Source organism: Athene cunicularia (assembly GCF_003259725.1).
Source record: "Athene cunicularia isolate RWA chromosome 10 unlocalized genomic scaffold, athCun1 chr10_part1, whole genome shotgun sequence".
Classification (NCBI taxonomy): Eukaryota; Metazoa; Chordata; class Aves; order Strigiformes; family Strigidae; genus Athene; species Athene cunicularia.
This window is the reverse complement of record NW_020799112.1, coordinates 21,557,064-21,571,483: the sequence shown is the minus strand read 5'-3', so window position 1 is coordinate 21,571,483 and position 14,420 is coordinate 21,557,064. Positions and strand designations below refer to the sequence as shown.

Sequence of the window (14,420 nt, the reverse complement as noted above, 5' to 3'; positions counted from 1 at the left end):
GAGGGAGAGTAAAAACCAGAAAAGCCTTAATCAGAGGAATAACTTGCCCAAAGGGACTCTTCTTCCTTAACTCTCATTGGTGACTGCACTCATCCGGTTTTGTGGAGAGTATCCAAGAGTTCTTTTATGCCTGACAATGTCTGTTCTTTTTGTTTTCAAATCTTGCTCTACTCAGTGTTAATGATGCCTTAAGGCATTAAGTTCTGCTGGCTACTTACAGACCAAGTAGAAAAGCATTCCCTTTCATTTGTTGTAAACATCTTGTAAGTGGTTTTACTGGCTGGGCCACTACATTTATCCTTGAAAGAGTACCCACTACCTTTTAGAACGTTTAGTGAGGGCTGGCATTAAACAAAATTCTCTTACTGACCTCTTCTCTGAATTATTTTTTTTACAGTTTCTAAATTATATTTGTTGTCTCCCTTTGGACTTACATTTTTATTTAAAGATTGTAAGAGAAATATATATTTCTGGAACACAATTTTTCATGTGACCTGGTTCAAACATAGGCCAAAGAGTATAATGGCATAAAAATACTTTCAACTTGTTTTTCCCTTTCCATTTCTCCTGAATCACAGCTCAGTCGTTTCTCCTGATTGACAGCAAGCACTGGGGACATGTTTGCATTGATCTGTTCTCTGGGATTTGTCGCCTTCTTTTTTCCTCCTCAACAGTATTACTTAAGTCAGAATCTATAAGTGCAGTCCAAAATATTCTTTCTTGTCCTGCATTTGTTAGCAATTAATATTGTCTGCAGAACTTCCAGCTTTAGCTCTCCAAAGTCAAGGCCTGGAAATTTTTGCAGGAGGGGAGGTATGTAAATTAATAGTTGAACCTGTGTTTATTGTTGTAAAAGGCAGCAATACTTAATAAATCGGTTTGTTTGGTAGTAAAGTATATGGAAAATCTTAGGGTCTCTTACTGAACTTAAGATATTTCTGTAGAAGCTATAACATAGATAGAAAAAATTTTTATTCTGTGCCACTTGCATGGCATAAGTTTGTTCTTTATTATTTTCCCTCAGCCTTTAACTTCTTTTTAAGATTCCACAGTTCTTCATTCTATCAACGTTTGTTGCTATTTTGAGAAAACAGAACAAAATAACTACTGCTCCTACCGAAAGATCATTTCAAAACCCAGCTGTTTCCTACCTCATCAATCCATCCCTGAACACCACCAAATTGTTCCTTTATGATCACCATATAAGCACAGAAAGTTCACAATAAATCAGAGTGATGGATGTGTGCATACTTGTGCTACGGGTTTCAGTTCCCAGAATATCTGTCAACATATTCCACTCTTCCATTCTTCTATTATAAAGCTTAACAACAGTTTAAGAAAATTTCAGCACTTTTTTTTTTTCCCCCACTGTGGGATATATTCTAGAAGGCTATGCTTGCACTAGCAATTGAAGGAACACAAAAGGGGCCTTTATTCTTTCAAATTACTGCTTTTGCTTAGTTCATACATGCAAATCTGCTTGCATCACACTTCAAATATTCATGAAGGAAACGGCACCCGTATTTTTGTTTAAAATAAATTTCTTTTGCAAAATGTTAAGGCTATAATGGAAAATGATTTTACTAGCTATGAGAATATGATTTTTCAAAAGATCCTCCTGGTCACTTCTTGTATGAATTAAATATTTCTTCATCTAGAATCACATGTGTTATTAGCAGAAGTTACATTTACAAAATCAAATAACATCCCAGCAACCAACTGGGAAAAAAATTATCATCAGACAGAAATCTTCTTGCAGAGCCTTGTCATTCTAATTGTGCTCATGGTGTGATGAAGAGGGACAGATGCTTAACGACCGCAGGTGAAGCATGGTGCAGCTGGGCAACTTAAAATAAAAGATTTCCCCAAGTAACTATTTTGTAAAACAAAGGTTTCTTGCTTAGTCTGTTCTGTCACGGATCTGAGTCTGCAGGAGCAACCCTTGTCTTGTTACTCTACATCAGGCAACAAATTCTGCTCAAGATCCTTGAAAGTTCCTACACAACTAATAGAATGTCTATATACTCTGTTTTATCCAGTTTGGAGTGTCTAAGGCTGAAATAATTTCTGAAGAGCTTTGAACAAAACTTTCTCCGTGATTTAAATGACTGAACCTTGCCATGACAACACTTACCATTTCATCATCGTTTATGGAGGTCCGGATGAGCATGGCCACGGAGATACCAGATTTTCGAGCTGCAAGTGTCTGTTCAAAGCAAACGCAGAAGCTGTTAAAAGTTATACTAGTAAATGCAGTTGTACAATCTAATGGAAGGCAACCAGGACTTGATGATGCAATCGGATTTAAGCAAAACTGCAGGATTTACAAAACCTTTTGTGTTCACAGCATGCAACTTTTAAAGTTTCAGTACATAATGCAAGCACAATTTCCATCACCATGGCTGTTCCTTTCAGCAGTGCCTAGCTGAACTGCCATTTCTAATATAAAACCTGTTATTCAGAGGTTTATGACTCAGTTTTTTTAAACCACAGCCTGTCACTTTTTTTTTTTTTTTTTTTCTGCTTTGCCAACCAAATTAATATGGTACAAGGACAGGCATCCTGCCCTCATTCGGAAGCTGTCTCTGTCCACAGCAGCATCGGAGATTATTTTTGCAATAGTATTATGGTTCAAGTTGTCAGTTCAGATAATTTTTTGTAACTCACCGAGCATTTTTAAATGGATACAAAATGGTACTTGTCTTAAATAAAAAGTCTTTGGGAAATCTTAACATATTTTTTTCCTTAGAGGCAATATTCATCCGATACTATAAATGGCTGTATGGACAGATAGTCTGGTTCTTGTAAGGAGGAAAAAAGGCTGGAACTCTGTCTCAGTCTGTCCTCTTTTGCCCACACGACGTTGGCGGGATACAAACACCTCCTAGTTCTGAAGACTACACCACTGGTTGCAGAGACAATCTCATTTGCTCTAGTATAGCATGTATAAAGGCACTCAAAGTATTTTTAATATACAATAAGAAAAGGAAAGTTCATCTTCCTTACTGCAATATCCCTGTAACTTAAATGGGTCCTTGAGAATTAATTAGAGAGTATAATGATCATAAAGAAAAAGACCCTGGCAAGAGGAGTTCTGTGTGTTTTCAAAATAGTATTTCAACTCTGAATACCATTCTGCTACCAGTAGTCCTTCTGGCCTGACAGAAACAGATAAGATTTATTCCACTGTACAAAATATTAACCATAATACTGCTATATTACTGTATTTTATGTGCAAAATTGGGCTCATACATCCTTCCCCCATTCTAAATCATTCCAAGTGTGCCTTTACACTTGTGCTTTATTTCTGTTCTTCCGGAAACCAGCATCTGCTTTGTCATACGTTGCTGCCCTCGTAGTTTAGCAGCGTGAGGGGGATCAATTAACCCCCCCAACCATAAGTCTGTTGTAGCCTCTGTCATGATGGTACACATTTTCACCTTAATGTGAACTGAGGCTCTGTAGTCCACCATTATAGAGTTATTACAGCAAAAGTTTCAATGATATTTTGCATATGACATTCTTATTTTTGTGAAATACATATTGGGTCAGAAGCAATTTAGGTTTAAATCAGCAGAACCGCATCATTAATCTTTGGATGGAGAGACAATTCCAATTTCTTCCCTATAATTTTAAAATGGATTTTTTTTTTCTTAATTTAGAGATATTATGACTTAATTTTAATTTTAAATGTTCACTTTCCCCTGAGAACATACCCGTTCAATTTTCAGTAAGTTTCCCTTGATAATAATTAAACTTGCTGATAGACACAAATTTATTAATCTTGTGAAACCAATTATAGGGTAAGAAGTCAACCTTGGCACAGAAATATTTGATTTGATTCATCACTGTCCTATTATAGTTAATATTAGATGCAAGGAAACCCCCCCGCCTTTATTTTTTTTAAACTCTCAGTGGTTTACCAAGCCTATGCCATTAATTTGCTATCAGTTTTCCCACTCTATTATAAGTAAGAGAATAATTCTATTTGCTCCTCTGTGAGAAGCTTTTCCTTCTATTGGTGTGCACCAGTGAGACTGACAAAGTGACAAGGAAGATTAAACAGAGCCCACATTTTGCCATTTCAAACTTTTTGTGACAAAACCTAATGCTACAGGACTGAAGGAATTAATGCCTCAAACATTCATCAACACTGAAAATCTCAAGGACAAGCTGTGGCCTTTGTGATTAGTCTAAGGAATGCCAGCACAGGAGGTGCGGGGTGTCCCAAAGGAAGCACATCCTTCTGCCTGCACTGTCAAATAAGAGAGAGAATTCCCAAAGGGGGGAACTGTAGCCCGTACAAATGTTTCTCATCAAGTACAAGGACCGCTAATCACTGGCTCCATTCTGTAAGCTGAAGAGACGGTAAGGATTGAGAAGAGGCGAGCATCCTGCCTCAGAAGCTGGATGATTGCTCAAGAAGGATGAAGTCAGCAAAAATCTGTGGGAAGTGGGGGAGGAGTGAAGGCAGCAAGGTGAGCATGACCACCGAGGGGGCTGGTGCACCCGCTCCCCCTCAGTGCACGTGCAGAACCATTGCTCCACTTTTTTCCTCATCTCTGGTGGAAATGAGTTCATGGAGTATTTGTCTCTTTTGGACTAGTATGCTAATCAGCTGATAAAATGAACTTAAAGGTGAACAGAAAACTTTGCTGTGTGTGCACCCTCCACCTGAGATTACTGGACCAGAGATAACACTGGAACCTGGGGAAGATCTGGATTTGACTCTCTTCCTCTCTTTTTATTTTTTCTTTTTCTTCATTCTTATAGATTTATAAAGAGACCATGTTGCTTATTAACCTTTTCCAAGTTTAAGCTGTTTCTACAAGTAAAACATTTCAACTGCTCATCTGGTGTCAATTTCACCTTAATTCAACCCAAGGGGATCACAGAACCTTCACGACTCTCTGGGCTCCCAAGTCCGGGTCAGGTCCTAACACCCACACATCAAGGTGAGAAATGGCAAGCAAAAATGTGTTGGGAAAGAAACAGTTTTCACAATCAGTCGTTTTAGGTTTAAAAAGATTCACTTTAAAAGCACCCATCTTCTGATCTCTCTTGAAGCACGGGTTTCCTCTACTTGGAAAGTCGCCATCTCCATTTACTCACCTACAGCATGTTAGCTCTACAGCTTTGACCTCAAGTCTTCATGTCCCTTGTACTTAGGAAGTGACTTGATCATTTAGGTCTAACATACACAGTCCCAGCCATTCCAGGCTATAGAGCAATGTGGACTACTTGTCAGGGCAGGAATACAAAGGGCATAATAACAACATTAGCCTTGAATACAGGGGAGGGAATGCTACTGTGTTCTGTCCTCCAGCAACAAGTCAAAGCGCATGAGCCAGCAGGAGAACTGCAGCTTCATGCTATCAGTGTAGGCCAATAAACAGAGACTCTTTCCTTTGAGCAAAAGGAAAGTAGGTAAGCAATTCTGACCCTGTCACGTGTCCTTGAGGCCCAGTTCTCCCAAGGGCCACTCCTGGAATCATGCAGCTTCACTGTTTTGCTCCTTAATCAGAAATGTGTCTAAAATCATAGTACAGTGTCCTATATAAAATAACAAAGCCGCAGAGGAAACAGATAATTAGGCTGCTCTTAATAAAGTGGTTGTCATGTTGGAAGGACAATAGAAGAAAGTGATATCTAGAGAGATTTGTGATAAACCAGTAAAGTTAACGTTCATCACATCAAATTTACAAGGGATTTTAGTGAAAAAAACCTCACAAGCATTATTTCCATCTATGTATCACCGCCAGAATAAACTGCACCTTCAAGAGAAATCCCATAAATAAAATGTTTCTGTTCTGAAACATTCTGTAGTTGGTGATAATTCAACAGCTTGATGCACTCAACAGTCACTGAGCAGTGTCTGCTCCTCAGGAATGAAGCAAGGAGTGAGTGTTTTGGCAAAAGAAAGGGAAAAATGCTGCTAGACTCATTTATGGGAAACAAGGTGACAGGTTCGAAGAAAACTTTCCCTCTTATTGCCCTTCTGTTTTTAAATAGGAGCAAGGAAGCAAAGTAAGTGCAGCTAATCACGTGGAGCCTCCTGGAAGGAAGCCCAAATTGCCAGAGCATCAGAAGGACCGGGAGAGCAACAGGAACCTGGAGCCTGTCATCACTGCTCGCCTTTAGCAGGACACAAGACTTGTTCAGCACTTTGCACTTGCTTACCCTCTCAAACGGATGCTCAGATACTACCTCATGTCTTTCCCTAAATGAGAATTTGACCTGCAGAGTGTAAAGATCTCTATGTAGATACGATTACATCATCAACATATGACAAATTTGTTTTAAAAAAGCCCAAACAAACCACAAACTAAAAATCACTAAGAGAAGAAGATAAAGCAAAACATCACCTATTTATTTTTTTTTAATGTTTTTCCAAGCCCTTGATTCAGGATTTAAAATAACTTAGCCTCCTTTGTGCTAAAGCCCTTTTAGGCCCCCTAATAACTTGTATCTACACGGTTTCATGTATTACCTCCAAATTTGCTGTAGCAGCTTAAATAAATAAATTAACGTAATCAGAAGTCATTCTAGCAAAAACTGAAAAGGGGTAACCATGAGTAAAAGCGAATTAGACTCAAGCTACAATTAAATGTTAAATGAAAAATTATGTGGGTGAAAAAAAAGAGCCACCTGCCATGATGAAATAATAATAATAATAAAAAAGCTGCGTTTTGAGCTGCTAAAGTATCAGGGAGGAAGCAGCAGTCAAGCCAACGTTTCGCAACTGCTCACGAATGCTGGCTGTGCCAGGCAATACTCCTTCCTCTGTTCTTACAGAGGGTTTCAGTTTTCCTGATCATCTTCTCGTTCACATTTTTTATTTCCTTTTAAAGAATTTACAGACTTCTATCACCAGGGGAAAAAAAAAAAAAAAAAAGATGAAGACAAAATATTTTTTACCACTTTACAAATACCGGTATATTTTTAATGCATCGTAAAAGTTACCCACTAGAGGCGAATCTGACAGAAAATACTGCTTTCAGCATTTAAAAGCTGCACAATTTCAGAAATGTTTCTTTTTGAGCAACTACAGGTAATTTATCACTCCAAGGATCTCAACTTTATTATTTTGAAAGACGGATTGTGCTCAGTTGCTTGGAGGTGGGGAGGGGGGTAGGAAGGAGGAAGGAAACACTCGAAAGGAAACAAGCTGTTGTCCAAAATTACTTACCCCCTTCCCGTAATTTTTCTATTAAAAAAGTTGATGTCTGATCCTGAAATGTTCAACAGAACTGCAGTATTAAGCCCAGAAAACAGATTTAGAAAGGAAATAGCACCTCAGCTTAACTACACAATCACTACTGGACACCACTCTAATACCATTTACTACTCGTATTTGTTTTCATAGCACAGACACAACAGCATGCCCCGTCCAGCCTCTACGACCCTTCTGAATATTAAAATTAGTCAGAAATAGCATGGAAAACAACAAAACCAAACAAGTTCATCAATAATTTCTTCATTTCCCCACAAGTAATTCTTAATTGTCGGAACACACAGGTGTGAAGTAAAGCAGTGCAGTCATATTATTATGATTGAGAGTTAGCAGAATTAAAAACCCTGCAAATATACAAATACTGTTTGATTATTCTTATGATTTATCTATTTAATGGACAAATATTAAAATACTGAATCCAATTTGTCTATGAATGATTACAGGAATTAAGAAAAATGGACTGCAAGGAGCAGGTTTAATGTAAACTAGTCCAGATCCTTGGCTTTTGTAGTGATAACTCTGACAATGTACGAAAGCTGAGGATACAGCAGGTGCAATTTATATGAATGTCTTCAATCTTAAAAGAGTTTAAACTATCATAACTGAGTTGTAGCCTCTATAAATACTTCTGTTGTGGAGACACTTACATAAAAAGAAGTATCAGTGCATTACTGTTATAGCTGAAGTGGGCAACTGTTTCATCTGGTGTGTTCACTTCAGCAGCATGAACCAAGCAGACTGTTTTACCACAGCAGCAGGGATTCACAAATTCTTCTTGTGTTCTTATAATCAAATGCTAAAGCTAAGTAATGATACATTCTTCAATGATCAGAGGAAGAAATTTGCCTGATGACAGTGATTGTACAGTATAAAGTCCCCTCTAAATCAAATGAAACCAGGAATTTCCTAGAGTTTTCATCACGTTTGAAATGATGACCTGTATTAACAGAAGCAAAGGCTGAAGCATAGTGAAAAATGGAGCTAGCTACCTTTGCCTGTGACTGGGCAGAGCAGCACAGCTGTGTGGGCATGCCGAGTTAAGGACTTCTTACTGTAATTAGTGCTATTCCTCTCCCTGGCTGTAGACCCACCTCGAATAAAAGCTCTAACTAGCACAAAAAGAGACAACATTTTGGCTTAAAAGTAGAATTTACAGTGATTGCAACAGCAAACGCACTCTCTTTTCTGGCTTCCCATTAGACAGAGCTCTGCTCAAGCTCTCTGTGCTGTTCTTCAAACAAGTCCCCGTATTGTTACTCCACTTGAACAACCATTTCTCCTTTCATTGTCTTTCCCTTCTATACCAGACATATTCTACTAGAACTCTCTCTAATAACGACCCATAGTGATACTCGTGACTGCAGAAAGGAGAACTCTTCCTGTAGATGGATTTTGACTCTCTTATGCTCCCTAACGAATCAATCCGAACCAAGCAGGGAATGCAGAGTCCCACGGCATTAGTGAAAAAAAATTATCCTGAAGATTTAGAAGAGAACTATTAAGGCTGCTGTTGAAAACTGGATCCTTCAAAAGGTGATTTTATGGAAACAAATGGGAGTCAAACATTTTAACAATATGTATGTAATTTTGATAAACCTTATACCGAGATACCATGCTGAAAGCATGCAGAGAAACTAAGAAAACAAGGAGGGACCTTTACAAGTGCCTAAGTTGGTGGAAAAAGAAAATATTTCCATGAGTTATTAATTTAATTATCAGAAAATATTACAACATAGCACCTAGGAGTTTTCATTTGCTTTGGGAAATTCACCTTTTACAAGGGAGATCTCAGTATTTAGCTGATTGATACAAGAGGAGTTTAAAGTAGGGAACACTTTCAGCTTCTCTTTATCTGGGTATCTAAGCCTATTTAGTTCCACAGGGGAAGCATCACGATTGGGTCCTAAACAATCTACTGGTATCATTAGAAAGGGTATTTGGAACATAGATGACTTTTTAACATTAACTTTTTCTAATTATTTTGGCATCTATGATGCAGAGGATGAGACATTCACATAAAGCACAACTTCACTTCAGATTAAATTCTTGGTCATAAAATAGTTTTTCTATTTTCCATTAAAAGATCATCATAAAATATGACATTCATAAAATCCCTAAGAGTTATTAGGAACATTTCAGAACATTTATCAGTATAAAACACTTACCATAGCCTGAAAAATCCAGCCGAGAGGGGAAAGAAATGATAAAGAATATTAATTTGTCAGATTTATTTCAACAAAAAAGATATCAAATGATATCTGTTTCAGTCAGTATCAAAAGTCTGGCATTCATTTCTAGCAATATTATTTCTGTTTTTCAGAAAAAGTCATATAAGTAAACAAGGACTTGAGAATTAAGTTACTGCCTTAAATGAGGTATTTTGGAATCAACCTAATTGGAAGCTCAGAGCTCATAGGAGATTGCTTAAAATGCACATACCTTCAAATAAAAATAATCTTTCAAAGATGAAGATGATCTACACTAAGTCTGAAATACGTTCTTCAAGATGGTAAAATTGTTTTGGGTTTACAGCTGTAATTTACTATTTTAAAGAAGTTTATAGTTAAAGAACATATAGTCAAGAGCTAAACTGTAAGCCTGTAATGATTAAATTCCAGAATAAATTTCAATTTTCAAACTCCACAGCTTACATTTATTAAAGGTCGAATTCCTTCAAGAGCAGTTATCCTTCAGTAACTGAACAGTAAAGTAGTAATCACTGACATATGGAAGAATAAAAAGTTTTATTTCACCAATGAAAATGTGAATTTTCTTTTTTGCTTCACTTTAACAATTATTACGTTTTTCAAAGTGAACAGTTTATATTAAGATTCTGGCGTCTTAGCTCCTTCTGAGCTACACCTGTCTGTAAAGAGTTCTAACAACTAAAAATAAAGCAAGTGCTATGTAACAGGCATAAGACTCTCATACCGTGGCGCTGTGTACACTCGTGTAATACAACTGATAGTGGAGTAGCTACTGTCAAAAGGATGGTTTCAGTGAATGCAGGCTCTACTATGTCATAAGTTGCAATTTTTCAGTGATTTCAGAAGCAATTCTACTCTAAAATGGTTGCTGTGCTTTGTCCTTGCGGCCATTCAGGTAGTATGGTATATCACTGTAAAGTAACTGAACAGAGTAGCTGAGAATATATTGAGCAATAATTTGGCTAAGATTGATCTTTTAAAGACAACTGTAGTAATAATTTACTTTGGCTGACACCCCATCATTTCTTTACGGTGAGAAATTGGTTTGAGGCTCAGCACCACCAGAGACTAAATATGTATTATACTGAATTATGAATTCCATACTTCAGGAAAAGAGAAATGTGAATGGCACTTGAAATCCTTCAGAGCAGATTCTACTTAAAGTTGTTTAGACTGAAAGTCAGAATAAATCTCAAAGGAACTGCCATTCTTTTCACCTTTCTGGTATCTATTTGCCTAGATGACTATTGTCTACAGTGACTGCTAAAATAACATACCTCATCTGTACCAAAATCGTACCTAAATCTCTAAAACATAAATACTGAAAGAGGGTTGCTTTTTAAAAGGAACTTTCTTCCTCTGTCAGTATCATAATAAACCAAGTCAATCGTTACCCCAAGCACTCAACAAGAGCTGTCTTTGTAAGCTAATTCAACATGAAAATGGGTAGTTCATTATTGCATGAAACGCAGAGTGCTTGATTCCACAAGTAATATCTAAATATTCAACGAGATATTCAGGCTTATCTAGTACATCATAACAATTGCATCATTGACTTTTACTGGCCGCAAACCATTCTTTTGTCCTTAAAACAACTGTTGACAAGCTCTAATTCACAAGTATAACAGTAATTACAAGCAATATCTAGACAACTGACAAAGGAATCAACAGTTTCACGACACCACAAGTTCCTTACCACATCTCGAACAATGGGGAGAGATTTCTTTCTGCGCAGGTCTGGCATGCTATCAATTCCATACAGCCCACGGCCAGCACTGTAGGAGGCAGAAAGGCAAAGAAAATAAGAACCTGGGGCTTACAAGTTTGCATCCTTAAGGACTGCTTATAATATCCGTGTTTACAGTTAAAATAAAAATGAGCAGTTATCAGCTAAAGAAGGTAAGTGTTCTAATTCTGATGAAAATTAACAAGAGTGTTCTTGTCGGAGCTGACTTTTTCTCCTGGCATTCACCCCAAGCCAAGAGGAGCTGAAACATTGCTTAATACTTTGTGTAACTTTTTACCATGGATTTAGAAGTTGTAACAGTAGCTTTCCATCAAAGGAACTTGGAGATCAGGCAGTTGAGATGGAGCCCAACATTGTGGAGAGTATCACTGTTGCCATACATTTGATATAAAGAGTAAAATATCTAATTAAATACATAATCACATCTTCTCAAGTGAGTCCAAGGGAACGTGGAAAACAGACCTTGTCACATTTAAAAATAATTCCATGGTGACCATCATGATTTTCTCTTGTCTGGTCTAAGCCTTTGCGTTAAGCACACACTTAAACCCCGTATTAGATCTCGCATACAACTTGGAAACCCCAGCAAAGAAGAACCTGGAACCACTTCAAAGAATAAAAGGCTGACACAGCAACAGGATTTAAAAGGATAGATACCAACCCAGTAACAATCTGCCTCATTCTCCCTGACTCTTCAGAACAAGTAACACAGGTATTAGCCTCCTAAATTTTTTTCCACAGTGGATGTTGGAAGATTGCTATATGCCTTTTCAGATCTACCTCAGAGATACTTTGACATACTCAGAGAAGCTGGGATAGTGAATTTTTGAAGATCCAACATTTTCCCATCCATGCTCCTTCTGCTTGGCACAGTCTCAAATACCCTTTTCAGTTGTTCTTATATTTCTATCTATCTCTAGGTATAAAGAAAGTACATGTCTCAGCAAACAGTTTATCACCTCAAATCCCTTGTTTTATTTATACACGTCACAATTATTAGGTCAAAAGAGATTTAACTGAAATTGGTGACAGAATTTTCACTTCCTCCTGAAGGATCAGTACTTTATCCCAAATACTCCTCTGCTGACTTGAGGATTACAACTCACCACCACCAGCAGAGTTGACAAATTCCATATTTGTTTAAGCCAAGACTCTGGCTGATGTTTCCTGTTGGATATAGTTGTTGCACAGCTGCAGCTAAATCCCAAAGGAATTATGAATCACAGACCTCAGCTGTCACAATTTACAGCCTGCCATATTGATACAAACTGAAATCAATGCTAATCTGACAGACAGTAAGCAGTTCAGAAAGAGTCATATTCCTCTATCTGGTACCTCCACCACTAATATCTTCAAGACGAATCAACACAAGTCAACAGAACGCATAGATCAGAACTCCAAATGGTTTAGGTGAAATACATTAATAAGTGTTACAAAAAAGGACACCAACTCCGGTTTAAGCAATCTGATGTACAAACTATTAGAAGACTAGAAGGCTAGGGGAGAATCCTGGGGAAATATCATTTGATGCTATGCTTACTCTTCTCTGACAGTTTGGCCAGCATCCAGAGGAGCAGGATGCTGGTCTGGATGGACCTTTGGTCAGACTCTGTACCAGTGGGGTTGCTTTGTTTTTTGGTTGGTTTAAGACAAACTCTACAATAATTTTTATCTCTCACTTGGAATAAAATGGGGTTCTCTTTGGTCCCCTTACTATTCCACAGGCTACTGGAAGAAATGGGCATAACAGACTGTTTTGCCAATTATTAGGCCTAGCATAAAGGACACAGCCAGCATAAAGATGAACCAATAGCTAGACTGTATTTGACACAAAAGGGTCAGTACAGGGGTGAGCGCTGGGGGTACAAACAAGTCAGATTATACATAATCGGCATCAATCCCACTGACCCCAACAACGACACCACACGACCAACAGTGGGTGGAATAAATGGTGACATGCAGTCTCCCATAGAAGGGATGGGAGACAACCAGGTCAACAAGCCAAACACATAAGACCAAGGAATCCACATCATGAATCTCTGCAGAGCCCACAGATACAAAAGCCAGACCTGACTGGAGCCCAGTCCCAGGGAGGCAGGAGGTCCTTCCCCAACAGGGAACTCTGCACAGGGTGTCCCCCTCACACACAGACACTGCCCCTCCTGCAAGTGGTCCCAGCTGTTATCCCTACGTGGGACACCTGACCCTTGTTTAATTAATGGGGAACACCTGGGGCTCATTTACCCAATGGCTCTGTCTGCCAGGCCGGCCCCACCCTGGAGGGAAGGCTAAAGGGAAACTCACCCCCCTTTGGGAAGGGCTGTGGGAGTCACCCACATGTCAGCCTTCCTTTGGGGCTTGGGGTTGAAACCCCAGCACTTCACAGACTGGCAGTATTTATTTTCATGCTTTACTTTGAACAGATGCAGAACAGCAAATTTACTTTCTTGGAATGTGCTTGATAGAGAACTTGAAAGGTTCCGCTTGGGTGAAGCTTAACAACTGAAATCAGAGGATAGGAAAGGTAAAATGCCATAATGGCATCTATATTGTTGACCTGTTCCATAATTCCCATATTTGAAGTTCTGGTGAAACTTCGTCTTTGGCAGTATCAGTAGTACAGACTGGTCCAGCTTCTGATCTGCAGAGAAACGGGGATGCTTTCTTGCCCAAAGTCCTGTCTCTAAGATATGTGAGACACAAGTGCAGCTGCACCATTAAAGCGTGATGAAATGAATAGAACAAATCTGAGCTAACAGACTGCTTAGTGGGCAGCTCTCCAAGTAGAATAAATTGCAAAAGGAATTTGAGCAGCTATCCTTAAGGTCCAAGAGTACTTTTCCATAGCAGGGGACGAATCCCTAAGATGGAATCAAAAATCAACTTAGAAAACCACAAAGTGGAAACAAACATTTGGGGCAACACCACTAGGCATTGTGGCATGGCTAATACTGAAACCTGTGCCTTGGATGCAAGAGATCAATTAGCATCAAGGGAGCCATTAACTGTTAAAGCTAATACTAGAAAAACTAAGTCAGAAAACACTGCTGCACACTCCAGTCCCTCAGATTGTGTTCCTGCGATGAAGCACTCATCACAGCTCACAAATATTAAAGCTCAGAAGTTAAATGTTATACATTTGGAGATGCTGATACACAGATAAATCCCATAGAGGGAACAAAGCCAGTTTCTCGTATCTTGTAATAAACAAAGACACTCCGAACGTCGTTCC

General features: G+C 38.5%; 1 protein-coding gene across 4 annotated transcripts in view; it reads right to left on the bottom strand.

The window, feature by feature from the left end:
- UNC13C (unc-13 homolog C) overlaps window positions 1-14,420 on the bottom strand; it is a 149,393-nt gene that overhangs the window by 96,404 nt on the left and 38,569 nt on the right. For all 4 annotated transcript variants that reach the window (XR_003399095.1, XM_026855668.1, XM_026855670.1 and 1 more), the window contains 3 exons: window positions 11,138-11,216; window positions 9,400-9,405; window positions 2,135-2,206 (listed from right to left, as the gene is read on the bottom strand). Coding sequence is in view for 3 of the 4 variants with exons in the window: in XM_026855668.1 (XP_026711469.1) it covers window positions 2,135-2,206; window positions 9,400-9,405; window positions 11,138-11,216 (157 nt within the window). In the remaining variant the exon portion in view is untranslated. The remainder of the gene's footprint in view (window positions 1-2,134; window positions 2,207-9,399; window positions 9,406-11,137; window positions 11,217-14,420) is intronic.